General features: G+C 43.0%; 1 protein-coding gene across 1 annotated transcript in view; it reads right to left on the bottom strand.

Moving 5' to 3' along the window:
• ARFGEF3 (ARFGEF family member 3) overlaps positions 1 to 13,909 on the bottom strand; it is a 178,339-nt gene that overhangs the window by 45,999 nt on the left and 118,431 nt on the right. The window contains exons 13-17 of the mRNA XM_039243569.1: positions 7,890 to 8,056; positions 6,511 to 6,676; positions 2,192 to 2,299; positions 1,608 to 1,823; positions 1,336 to 1,446 (exon numbers count right to left, since the gene is read on the bottom strand). Coding sequence (XP_039099500.1) covers positions 1,336 to 1,446; positions 1,608 to 1,823; positions 2,192 to 2,299; positions 6,511 to 6,676; positions 7,890 to 8,056 — 768 coding nt within the window. The remainder of the gene's footprint in view (positions 1 to 1,335; positions 1,447 to 1,607; positions 1,824 to 2,191; positions 2,300 to 6,510; positions 6,677 to 7,889; positions 8,057 to 13,909) is intronic.

Here is a 13,909-nt window from a genome sequence, read left to right as displayed (position 1 = left end):
CCAGCAGGTCCCTTGGGTTCATCCTGCAAGCTGCCCAGCCCCGAGGCCCCACAGACCCTGGCGAGCCCAGCTCTCTGCAGCCTTGGGAGTTGGGTGAGGCCTCGGCTGGTGGGTACAGTTCTTCCAGATCCCTCTGTGGGTTCTAAGTCAGTCACAGCAGTGAGGATGGGCTTCATGTGCTGACCCCAGCTAAAGCTATTTGTGTCCAAGCCCTTCTCCCACCCGTGAATTCAAACCAATAAGAGAGAATTCCTAGCAATCTGCAAGTGCTCTGCAGTGTGTTTAATGTCATGTGTTCATGATAATGATCATCTAAACCATATGTATGTATGCTCTGGGCACATGATGACTACATTGTAACTGAAGATTACTAAACATTTCACTTGCTGAGTTTACATGTATATTTGTGATCTTCAAATATATATATTTTAACTGTAGAGGACTAATGAGAAAGTATGTAGAAGGTAACTTAGTATGTCATTATAGAAAATGCCAAGGCAAGACCAAATGACAACATCATGGACAATATCCATGAATACAGGTTTTGAGTCATTGGAAGATGGGTCTGATGGAATAACTGAGTGACAGACCAAAATGCCAGAGGAAGCCAAACCATATTCCTGTTGTAAGGGGCAAACTGAGTTTTAGTAAAGCATCGCCTTCTCATGGATGTGATACTGATTATATTTTTCATTTGTATAGAATTTGAACATCAATTCTGGTTTTATAATTTTTTTAGGAACTTTATATATAAGGATTTTTATGTAACTTATGGTTGTGCATATTAAGTATATATCCTAGGTAATCATCTGCTGCATTGGCTAATGGATTTAACAAGATAAAAATCAACTCTTCCTGGAGTTCACGAAGCTCAGGTTTTTCTCTTAGAAGAACAAAGGTTTTCTGAAGCTCCTCTCCAGGATTTTCTCCATTTGATCTCCCTCCTCAGAAAACTGGCCATTCTGCTTTGCCCCACTATAACCTGAGGGATCCTAAAATGTGTACTCTGTGAAGGGTACATGAAGGGTACAGATGATGACAGAGAGTGAACAGCTCAGCCAGGCGGTCTCTGGTGTCCCACAGGACTCCCGTTAGCAGCCTAGTTGCCAGGGCCAGTATGGTGTGTCTCTGGTCTTCACAGGGATCTACGGTAGGCACTCTGCAGGGGCAGCCATGTATAAAAGAGCCATGCCTGTGATCCAGGCTGGGGTCTTGTGATCAGCAGTAAATACATGCCATGCATCACACAAGGAACCAACAGGTGTCTGTCATGTGTGCAGGTGTGTGCCAACCGCACATAAGGCGCTAGGTGGATGCTGGCGCTCTCGCTGTTACCTTGTGCTATGGCATCACTGGGCTCTTGGACTTCCTTTTCCTCTTTTTCTTCCTGGACACAGGAGGCAGCTGCCATCTGGGCAAGGGCTGAGGCGCAGTTAGCGGCAACTCCTTCAGAGAAAAGAAACAATTACCCCTCGCTGGGGCTACTGTCTAACCTTTTACCAAGCAGAGCCCTTCTAAAAGATTTGTTTTCCACTAGGGCCATTCCCAGAGTGTTCCTCAGGGACACCCCGTGGGCCAAGGGTCTGGAACATTACTCCCGCCGGTACCTAGAGCACAGCTCAGCCGCGCTGCCTTCCGCAGCCCATCGAGGCTCATGCAGATGGCATCACGTTCCTTTTGGTTCTGCTCTTTGACGCCTTCAGCTCCCAGAATGAAGGCCAACCCTTTGGAGCTTCCTGCCATTCGGCCAGTCAGGGGGGTTGATAAAGTATCGATCAAGTTCTTCCAGCAGCCCACCAGAACATAGCGAGCAAATGCCACACCTAGGACATGAAGGGGCATAGATCACTTTCTGGATACAAAAAAAAAAACAAAAAACAAAAAACAAACCACCTGGCAGTGAATGGCATGGGATCTTTTGACTATCAAGTTAGCAATACTGAGTTGTATGCAATTCTACTACAGGAAATCAAATTTAACACACATTGGATTGTGTTATACTTTGTGTTTATAAACAATGAACACTGCATCAACAGCTAGATGTTGCTAAGTAACTTCCATCAGGCACTTTTTCTGCCAAGACAAGAGTTAATTCATTTATGTCAGCACAGAAAGCTGCCACTTAATGATTTAATCGCTGGTAACATATGTGATGTATATATATTCATAAACTCAAGACCCAAGCCATTACCTGCCACCGTGGAGTCATCAATTCTCCTGCCCTGGGTGAAAGGAGACTCTGTAGAAGCTGAAGCCATCAGCTGGCCCCCAATTGCACTGCTCTCTAAGCCATCAATGTCTGTCAAGTAAAAAGAGGAAGGTTTTCCCTGATTAGAACACTTCAGGAAATAAAAACCAAAAACCAAAAACCAACCAACCAAACAAACAACAAATGGCCACCACAATATCCATTTTTTCCCTACAACAAACATCCATTGAATCCCTCATGTACCAAATATGTAAGAATTTTTTATCAGAATATTAAAATTTTTATTTTATTCCTTTAGTCCAGTTTTCTTTCATTGCTAGAACATCTTCTGTTAAGCTATTATATATTTTTTACTAAAAAAAATACAGATAAACTCTGCTATCTCTGTTGTTGGAAAATCTATTGATTTAGAATATTTTGATGTTTGAATATTCCTTTTATCCAAAATGGTGGCATTATAGCCAAATTTTATATATGCAGGTGCCCTAATGTGGATTTCTCTTTCAGAATTTCCTCATAGGAATGAAGAAGAGAATAAGAATAATGCCTCCTTGGTCAGATAATCACATCATCTGATTCCAAAGTACAGCAATACGTTGATAAAATAATATCTTACAATTTTCCAAGTGTTTTCACATAATATTGTTTTTATTAGATCTTCCCAACAACTCTAAGCAGGTAGGTAGGGCAGGTATTATTTTTCCTATTTCACAGAGAAGGAAATAAATATTCAAAGTAGGTAATCTGCCCAAGGCCATGAGGCCTGTAAAGAAGGAATCAGTCTTAGTATAAAAGTCTTCTGACTCCCATCCGGGCCTCTTTCCAATGACATCACACACTTCGTCCAGCTCAATACAGCATCTTAATTCTCTGTTTAAATTTTTGTTAAAACAAATGCTCATCTCTGGAATTAGCTCAGTGAACCAGTTCTTAATCTACTGGCAAGAAGAGGGTGGCCTGGGATTGAGAAGATTTAACTCTGAATTAAGCAGCCTTATAGCCCTGGGCTGTACTGCATCCTCTGGGCCTTGAATGTCTAAGTGGAAAGGAAGGAACCACTGGAGAAGTGACCATGGAATTGAAGCATATATCCTTGAACATGACTAAGATAGCTGAATATAACACAGAGAGGGAATGGGAAAAGAGGGCAGCCTACCTTTATTCCTTGACTGTAGAACTTGACTCTCACCAATAAGATGAGAGTTCTCTGCATGGTGTTTGAAAATTATTTCATTATATCTTTGAGTTTTACAGTAAGTCCAAGAAGTCTAAAGATTTATGGCAATGCATCTCTTCCCCCACTTTTAAACTTTCATTTGCATATTAAAAATGGTGCATTCCAATAATTAAAATTATACGAAGAAAAAAAATGGTGCTGTGATTAAACTGCATTTTAAAGCCTGCAGGATGCCTTAGACCAAGTTGGGCTTTACTGGTCCTCCCCATCTAGCTTCTTTCTTCACCAATGGCCAAGTTCTTTTCCTTCCCCGCCAGCGAGACAGGCAGAGGGAAAGAAGGGTTGGCATTCATGGTCAGTAGTTCGGATTCTTTGAGCAACATATCTCTGAAAAAAGTTGCTGTGGTAGATTTCAAAAGTTCTCATCACAAGAAAAACATTGTAATGATGTAAGGTGATTTGACATTAACTAAACTTACTGAGGTGATCATTTTGCAATTCAATACACATATATCGAATCATGTTATACACCGTGGGCTAATATAATGTTATATGTTAATTATCTCTCAACAAATTGGGGAACAAAGGCAGGGAGAAATCTCAATGGCTGCTAATGTGGGAACAGGCCAGTTGCACTGGAATTAACTTGACCTAGAGTCAAATGGTCTTATGACATTCATCCGAAATTGGTCTTAATGACATTCATCCGAAATTGCCATTTACGGAAGTTATGTTTCCTATATGCTGGGTGAAGGGCTGATGGATTCAAGCAATACAAAGTTTATCTAAGTGCTAAAATTCCTCAGTTTTACACAACACTTTTACATGACATCAGGAACGGCCACAGTTAGTACAATGTCGAAGGTAAGATTGCTGCTGTTGCTTTTTGTTGCATGTGATGAAAAGATCAGATAGAAGTTTCCAAGCTCCCAGTTAACTGCTGCTCAGATTGACTTGTCATTTCATACCTGGAATTTGCTACAAAGAATCACAAAACTTTACTTTGTAGAATTCTGTGTGAAAAAGCCTGTTTTTCTATCATTTTCCATCTAGAGTTAGAGAGCTCTCCCATCGATGTGGCCCACTGAGTTTACAGTTCCGTGACAAAGGGGTGGCTGACTCACAGTAATGACTGATGAATGTGGCTACTGTGAATGGCCTCTTGTTTGTTCATTTTCATTACTACTGAATGACTCCTTTTGTTAATGTCCAGGTAAGAGATTCACAGAGATTAATTTTGGCAGAAACTACGGTATTTGAAAATTAAAGCTGGCATGTTTAGGATCTTTATCCAAGTTCCAAGGCACTTTAAGCTCCGGGCAGTACCTTCAATCCCTATTGGATGGACTTGGCAAAGACAGATGGAAACAAAGCACTGCTTATAGGCGACTGAGTAAATGTCTCATGCGTGTGTGAATTCCTGTATTTCAAATGGATATAAGTGTTATAGTGATGAACCAAATGCAAATTGGTCACCTGTCTAGTGATCCTGAATCCCAACGTTTGGGACCTAAGCCTTGCTTCTCTCAGTTGCATCCTAGTTTGAGAACCAAGACTCCCAATGCCAGCCAATGGCCAAGACTCTGCCTGGCTGTGGACAGACTATATGTGCTGACTCTCTTGCCTGATTCCTAAATAGCACCTCACCCCAAAGTCCTCATTGCTGGGTTCTACTTGTCAGTAGCCTACTCTGTCTCCTTTGTAAGAGCCCCCCAGTACCAACCACAGGTAATATAACAGACTCTGCCTCCTCGCTGGACTCTCCTGCCCCGGCCCAGTGCTCTTCTCGCTAGTATGCGCTGCCAGGGGCAGAGCCAGGCTGAGCTGTGTGAGGACACAAGGCACTATGGAAAGAACGGGGAAGGTATCTGGCAGAGGGCTGTGCCCCTCACCTCTTGTTAGTCAGAGCCAGGAGATGATTCAGGTCAGAAACCAGTCTGGGAACTCAGATCAAATATAAGATGAGCCTAGAAATCTAATTTATGAAGGTCACTGATGACCAGTCTTGAGTACTTCCTGGTCTTTACCTGACATCACGGTGAAGCCATGAAAAGCCAGGAATGACGGTGTTTGTTGCCCTCCCCCCCTGCAAATTCCATTATGACCACATCCTCTACTGCTCTCTATTCTCTCATGTAAAATTTTTCTTTTCCTTCTTTTTGAGAGAGAGAGACAGTGACAGAGAGAGTACGAGTAGGGGAGGGGCAGGGAGAAAAGGAGAGGGGGAATCCTAAGCAAATCCTACGCTCAGTGTGAAGCCCATTGTGGGGCTCGATCTCAAGATGGTGAGATCATGACCTGAGCTGAAATCTATAGTCGGATTCCTAAGTGAGCCACCCAGGTGCCCCACATAAAATTTCTAATAAACAAGAGTTTTAAAACTCAGGACACTGAAGACAAAGAGGCTGGGCAACTATTTGGTATTATTTCTCATTCTTGTGCAGCTGGGAAAGGAAGAGAGGACCTCTGATACAGATAGGACGTGGGAAGGAAGCCAAGTTTAAAGTCAAGCATTCCAGGGGCGCCTGGGTGGCTTAGTCAGTTAAGTATCCAACTTTCACTTAGGTCATGATCTCGCGGTTCGTGGGTTCGAGCCCCGCGTCGGGCTCTGTGCTGACTGCCAGCTCAGAGCCTGGAGCCTGTTTCAGAGTCTGTGACTCCCCCTCTCTCTCTGACCCTCCCCTGCTCACACTGTCTCTCTCTCTCTCTCCTAGAAATAAATAAAACATTAAAAAAAAAAAAAAGTCAAGCATTCTGGCAGCTCAGGAACACTGAATGATTAGGGTTATCTACTACCACGTGAGAGTTTCCAGGAATAATTCTTGGCTTCGTGCCCAGAAAGTACTTCATCTCCCTAGTAGAGGCCTATAGTTTTACCCTGACAGATGTGAGTGCTAAGTAGTCCTTATCTAATGGGCCACAGTGAGTCCTCCAGGGTCCGACATGAAAGACACAACATTCCTTTGAGGTGAATTCAAGACACCTCCCTGACGCTGTCACCAATTGCCGGGGGGTGAGGGGGGTGGGGTTTGCAGTTGCTGTTTCAAGGCTGGCTTCTCTGAAAGGGGATCTCAGGCCCCTTCTGCCCTCCAAGCGCCACAGGGCCGTGTAAGGAGCCACTGACCGGTCAGCATGGTGATGAGGGGAAGGCTGTTATCCTCCGGGCTGCCCCAGTAGCCGGCTTCTCCGAGCATGTTCCTGTCGAGCACCTGATGGTAGAGTTCTTCAATCCAGGCCTGGGAGAAAACCATCAGCACCCCGCTGGTCTGGACCTGCTTCATGAACTCCTTCTACAGAGAGGAACACAGGAGAAGGTGACCAGAGAGGATCCCCTGCAAATGAACAGGCTCCTCTACTGCCTATTTCTTTCACAGGGGCCCCACCCTGGTCAAGGCTTCCAGGAAAACCAAAACCTGTTGATTGGGAGTGGGGGAGGGGCGGCAAGGAAAGGGGGAAGCAAAATGGAGAAGTCCTAAATTTCATGAAGTTCCTTTCACTTGTGAGATCTTTAAAAAAAATTTTTTTAAGTGTTTATTTTTGAGAGAGAGAGAGACAGAGCGTGAGCAAGGGAGGGTCAGAGAGAGAGGGAGACACAGAATCGGAAGCAGGCTCCAGGCTCTGAGCTGGCTGTCAGCACAGAGCCTGATGCGGGGCTGGAACTCGCAAACCAGGAGATCACAACCTGAGCTGAAGTCGGACACTTAATTGACTGAGCCACTCAGGCGCCCCTACTTATATCTTTTTAAGAAACCCGTATAAGGATTAAGAACACTGCGCTTCCTATTTTTACTCTTTGATGTGTGGGGGGGATTAGAAGTAGCACAGATGAAGGAACACAGCAGCTCCCCCTCACTGCCCCAACGGCAGCAGAGACAGAATGCGTTCCCTGGAAAAGCGTATGTGCCTCAAGAGATACTTGACTTACACCCATGAAGTCGCCAGTTACCCTCGGGAATTTGTGAGTTACCAAGCAAACAAATGCTAGTGGATTCTCTTCATTCAGCTCTGGCGAACTGGCATCAGGGTCACACCATGGGGTGGGTCCCTCGCCAGGGCATATCCACCATGGCGCTCATTCCACAGCTTACAGCAGGTGCTTTGTTAAGGACAAGTGGCAGCTTAGTTCTGGGTCACGAGTAGGTCTGGGTACATTCCGGAGACAATCAAGGGTCTTCCTGACACAGCCCAGCCTTGGTTTTCGGTAAAGGGGACCACACCCCGCCCATCTCCAGACGTTCCTGAACATTCTGGTCACCTGTTTCTGAATGCGGCTTACACTCGAGTGTGTTCAACGACGCCACCGTGAAATCACGAGGCCCCCCCGCAGGCCGCCGCTTCCGGGCCGCCGGGGGTCCTTCCCTCCCCGGAGCAAGGTGGCCGGCCTGTGGCCCACGGCGCCACGCACGGCGCCCCCTACCCCCCGCCACAGCCCCGCAGGGCTCGCCCACCGCCGAGTCGCCGGGACACCGGCGCCGCAGGGTCTGGGCGTGACCGCGCACTCACTATCATGGCGGGCGCCAGCGCGGGCCGCTTCCGGTAGTAGTCGCCGTGCGACAGCTTGAGGTTGAGCAGCAGCGCGCAGTGCGCGGCCGTGTACAGGCTGTCGGCGTTCATCAGCATCTGCAGGCTGAGGCTGCCGCTCCCGTCGAATCCGGGAGAGTGCATCATGCCTGCGGGAGAGAGGCAAGAAACCCGGCTAGACCCGCTTGCGGACGGCCGTGACCCAGCCCTAGGGGCGGAACATGCATCTTGTGGGACGCCCCGGTAAAGAAACTAGTCAGCAAGGAGTATGGGGAGGGTCGGATCCACGCCCTGGCCTGGTGGGGAGGAGCATGCCCTCTGGAGGGCATCTGTTGGGCAAATTTTGAGCAGCCACCTACCAACTACTTTGGTAAAATCACTCTGACCCCCTAAGTCTCAGCTTCTTATGAGTAGGCAGGATAATCAACGGCATCCGTCTCTCATCTCTCGCTCAGGGTCTCTAACGACTTCCCAGTCGTCCCATCACAGTATAAATAAAACCCGCACTCCTCTCTCCTCACTTCCCACTTCCCACAGCCCCCTGAACCTGTGCTGCTCCTAGACCACACTAAGACTGGGCCTGCCTCAGGGCCTTTGCATTTGCTCTTGCCACTCCCCAGAAGACTCTCTCAAGATCTCTGGAGGATATCCTCCCTTCTTTCAGGTTTCTGCTCAAGCATCAGCTTTACAGAGAGCTTCCCTTTCGATTCCATCTAAGACAGCACCCCCCACCCCGATTACCCCCTGCAATATTCCTCCTCCTCACAATGCACTGTTTTCATTGCCTCGATGTCATTTATTCTACCCAACATTCTATTAACATGTATTTATTGTCTGCTGTCACTACTATTATATACTTTTATGTAAGGTCTGTAAGACGGGGAGGCTTTGTTAGTTTTGTTCCTTACAAAATCCCCAGTGCCTAGAACAGTGCCTGGTATATAGAAGAGCCTTAAAAAATATTTCCTCAATGAATAAAAATAGACACATTTTTATGAGAACTAGATGCGATAAGGCATGTAAGACGCTTAGTGCAGTAACTCACAAATCCATACTTTTCTGAAAGTAATAATGTTCCTCAAAAAACAAAACCTGAATTACCATATGACCCAGTAATTACACTCTTTAGGATGCAGGATGTTCCAAAGAATTAAAAGGTGGGATTTGAGCAGATACTGGTATGCCAATTTCATTGCAACAGGATTCACAATTGCCAAAGGAGATGACTGAAGTGTCCGTCAACAGATGAATGGATACACAAAAGATGGTAGATACGCACCATGGAGTTCTAACACATGCTACACCATGGATGAACCTTGCAAATGTGCTGAGTAAAATAAGCCAGGCACAAAATGACAAATGCTGTAGGATCCACGTAAGTGAGGTACAGGCAAGAACAGGCAAATTTATGGAGTCAGAAAGTAGATTAGAGGTTACCAGGGGCTGGGGAAGAAGACTTTCTCTTTGGGATGATAAAAAAAAAAAAAGTTCTGAAAATAGTGGTGATGGGTGTACAACATTGTGGATATGGTGAGTAACACTGAATTGTACACATAAAAATGGTGAAAATGGCAAATTGTAAGTTATATACATATATATGTTTATCACAATTAAAACAAATTAAATTTAATTAAAACAAACAAAACCATTGAACTGTTCCCTCTAAATGGGTGAACTGTATGCTATGTGACTTTTACCTAAATAAATTTTATTTCAATAAATCTTTTAAATAAGGAAACAGAGTTTCAAAAATATATATAAAGGAAGAGCTTTTCGTTTTTCCCTCATTACTTTTTCTAAACATTATTTTTCTAAACATTATTTTCTATTTTATGCTTAATAAGATTTTCATTTTGAAGGGCTCCTTGTGCTTCATAGAAATTAACTGAAAGAGAGAAAAAAACTCAACTATATCAACTATATCTCCTGCTTTAAAGATGGGGTCACTCAGGGGCACTTGTGTGGCTTAGTCAGTTAAGTGTCTGACTTTGGCTCAGGCCACGATCTCAGTGTTCACAAGTCTGAGTCCATGTGGGGCTCTGTGCTGACAGCTTGGAGCCTGGAGCCTGCTTCAGATTCTGTGTTTCCCTTTCTCTCTGTCCCTCCTCCACTTGTGCTCTGTCACTCAAAAAAAAAAAAAAAAAAGATGGGCTTAATCAGCCAGAGAGCATTGGTGCCTTGTTCAAACTTTCCATAGAGAATGTGGAGGAACAAAAATCTCTCAAGTTGGCTTCTCTTCATCTGGTCCTATGTTGGCCTCAATGCTCCACTTGGTTCTGTGAATACCCTGATGCTAAATTTAGGAATGTGGCTGAAACAGCCCATCCTAAATGTATGCATGCAAATGACACACGTGCATATGCTCTTCAGATGCCTAAAATGATCCTATAATCAAAAGTGTACCTCTTTGGGCACCTGGGAGACTCAGTCAGTTGAGTGTTCTACCCTTGGTTTCAACTCCCGTCACGATCTCACAGTTTGTGAGTTTGAGCCCTGCATCAGGCTCCGTGCTGACATTGAGGAGCCTGCTTGGAATTCTCTCTCCTTATCTCTCTGCCCCTCCCCCGCTCACCCTCTCTATTAAAAGAAACAAACTTTAAAAAATATACCTCTTCTATGAAATGTAAGAATTTTCAAAACTAACAAATACATTGGAAACACAAATTTGTAACTGGAATGGTTACTTCTATCCTTGTGAATTTCTTAATGAATACGCTAGCAAGAGAAAATGGGCCAGAAGAAGTTTTTAAAGTTGAAAAATCTTCGAGACCTTTGCTTATTTGAGAACTATATAAACATTTTTTGCTGGGATTAGGTATATATGTCATTCCAATAAAACCACTTTATGCAAAAGTAGGCATCCTCTATTCCTTCCTTCAAGAACTTTGCAGCTGCCACAAGAGATTTTTTTACTGAGGCCACTTTGTGATCATAGGTGGAGGTGCATTTACAAAAGGAGGGTTGAGAGCAGGATTGAAAAATGACACCCTTGGTCAGAATATGAACACTGTATTCCCGCCCTGATGGTCCAGAGGAACACTCCACACCCTTAAGCTCCTGGTGGGGTTGCTTCTAGCCCCTGGAGGAGATAAAGGACAAAAGATCAGTCTCTTTCCATTGCAAATAGAAGAATTCAGCATTGGTGGGTATTTATCCTGGAGAGAAAGGAATATTTGAGTTCCTGAACCAGGAAAACAGAATTTGCAAGTGGCTCTGAGCTTAGGAATCAGTAATAATTTCTTTGAAGATTTTAAAACCAACTACTATTTACCTCGGAACATGTTTTGGAAAACCGAGCACATGCTCAGGTGTTGAAAAGGAAGAAGGTAGCTGAAATGTCTGCTGACACAGAGACCCAAATCATTAGCGGAGGTGTGACAATGTCCCGGAAGGCACTGCTAATGGGGTTGCGGGGTTTGGAAATCATCTCAGACCTGTTAGAAGCAAGCCGTGGGTCCCAGCCTCCCTCTCTAGGCCGGCTACATTTCTTACATCACAAGGAGCTGGCAAATTTGAGAATAAAACAAAAGGATGTTTTATAGTTCACTGGTGATGTTAATAATGAAATAACACAATAGCTGTAATTTATTAAGTGATTTCTAATTTTTAGAACCAATCTCTTCTCGTACATTATTTCTTTTGACATTATCAATTGCCTTCCTCTATTTTATAAGTAAGGCCAGTGTCTCAGAAATATTCAAGTAATTTACCGAAAGTTATATAGCCAGAAATTGGCAAAGGTCTTTTGCTTATAAACTCCAGGCATTTTGCACTATGACATGTCGTATTTGCTTCCAGTGTTGTGAAAAGACTTCCCTCTATCATGTTCCTCTTTAATAGATACTTTATTTTACATTCATCCTGATTGGGGTTCATTGAAGTGTTATAAATTTGGAGTGACCAATTATAGGAACTATGACCTTTAGCACATTCTGGCTATTTGCTTTTTCCAGCGTTCTGTAACTAACGTTCATCATCTCCTTCTATATTAAGATGTTCTTTACTGTCAGGAGCAGGATGATGGCTCACTAGCTAGATTGGTTACCAGCAAAAACCTGGATGCAAGATTAGCATAAATGACCTTGAAGTATCTCCTCCATGTCTTAGATAATTTAGTGTGTCTTTTAAAATACAAATTAAATACTTATGTGAAACATTTAACAGTACAGAAAAATTTTAAAAATAAGAATAATACTTCCTGCTTCTCCCTAGTCCCAATGATACCCATCCCAGATCATACTATACACACTTTATTGAAACTTGGCATTTTCTTAGCAATATATGTTAGATATCTCTTGATATGAGCACTTCAAGGTCTGCCTCATTCTTTTCAAATAACTGTGCATATAGTACTGCATGTTTAGAGTTTGATTTACTTAAGTAAATGCTCTACTGCTAGACATTTATATAGTTTCAATGATGAAAAGAACTGAAATGATCTGATAGCTTTTAGCACTTATGCAAGTGTATCTGTGGGCTAAACTCCCTAAAGCAGAATAAAGACATATATTAAGTTTGATAGATATGGCCTAATAGCTTTCAAATAGTTTTATATCAATTTTTCTTCCTACCAGTGGTGCCTAAGAATAATGTACCCACTCGGCAACACTGGGCATTATCAATTTTCTAAAACCTTGTAATGATATCATGTGATTTTTGGTTGCATTTCTATTCACTAATAACAAAGTAGCAGAAAGAGAAATTAAGAGAACAATTCCCCCAAACTGTCCCCAAAAGAATCAAATACCCAGCAATAAACTTAACCAAGGAGGTGAAAGACCTGTACTATGAAAACTATAAAACACTGATAAAAAATACTGAAGATGACACAAATAAATGGAAAGATATTCTGTACTCATGGGCTGGAAGCATTAATATTGTTAAAATGTCCATACGACCCAAAACAAACTTTATCAAAATACGAATAGCACTTTTCACAGAACTAGAATAATCCTAAAATTTGCATGGAACCTCAAAAGACCCCAAAATATCCAAAGCAATCTTCAGAAGGGTAACATAGTCTCAGATTTCAAGATATCCTACAAAGCTGTAGTAATCAAAATTGTATGGTACTGTCACAAAAATACACACATAGATCAATAGAACAGAATGGAGGTCCTAGAAATAAAACCATGCTTTTATAGTCAATTAATCTACAACAAATGAGGCGAGAGTATACAATGGGGAAAAGACAGTCTCTTCAGTAAATGCTGCTGGGAAAACTAGACAGCTACTTGCAAAAGAAAACTGGATCACTTTCTTGTACTATACACAAAAGTTAACTCCAAATGGATTAAAGACCTAAATGTGAGACACAAAACCATTGAACTCCTAGAAGAAAAGAAGCAGTGATTTCTTGTACATTGGCCTTAGCAACAGTTTCTAGATATGTATCCTCAGGCAAGGGAAACAAAAGCAAAACTAAACTATTGGGATTTCAACAAAATTAAAAGCTTTTGCCCAACAAAGGAAACCATCAATAAAACAAAAAGGCAACCTGCTAAATAGAAGATATTTGCAAGTAATATATCCAATAAGGGGATGAAATCCAAATATATAAAGAACTTGCACAACGCAACACCAAAGACCAAATAATCTGATTAAAAATGGGCAGAGGACTGGGGTGCCTGGGTGACTCAGTCGGTTAAGCATCCGACTTTGGCTCAGGTCATGATATCATGGCTTGTGGGTTTGAGTCCTGCATCTGGCTCTGTGCTGACAGCCCAGAGCCAGAAGCCTGCTTCAGATTCTGTGTCTCCCCCTCTCTCTGCCCCTCCTCCACTCTCTCTCCAAAAAAAAAAAATAAAAAAATAAAAAAATGGTCAAAGGACCTGAATAGACATTTTTCCAAAGAAGACACACTGATGGCTGACACACAAAAAGATGATCCCTATCACTAATCATCAGAGAAATGCAAACCAAACCAAAACCACAACAAAAGATCATCTTACACCTGTCAGAATTGCTAGAATAAAAAAGACAAGAAATAACAGTATTGGTGA

This window comes from Hyaena hyaena, unplaced genomic scaffold (assembly GCF_003009895.1).
Source record: "Hyaena hyaena isolate Hyena2069 unplaced genomic scaffold, ASM300989v1 scaffold_229, whole genome shotgun sequence".
Taxonomy (NCBI): Eukaryota; Metazoa; Chordata; class Mammalia; order Carnivora; family Hyaenidae; genus Hyaena; species Hyaena hyaena.
Note: the sequence above shows the minus strand (reverse complement) of the source record. Positions and strands in the feature narration are given on the sequence as shown.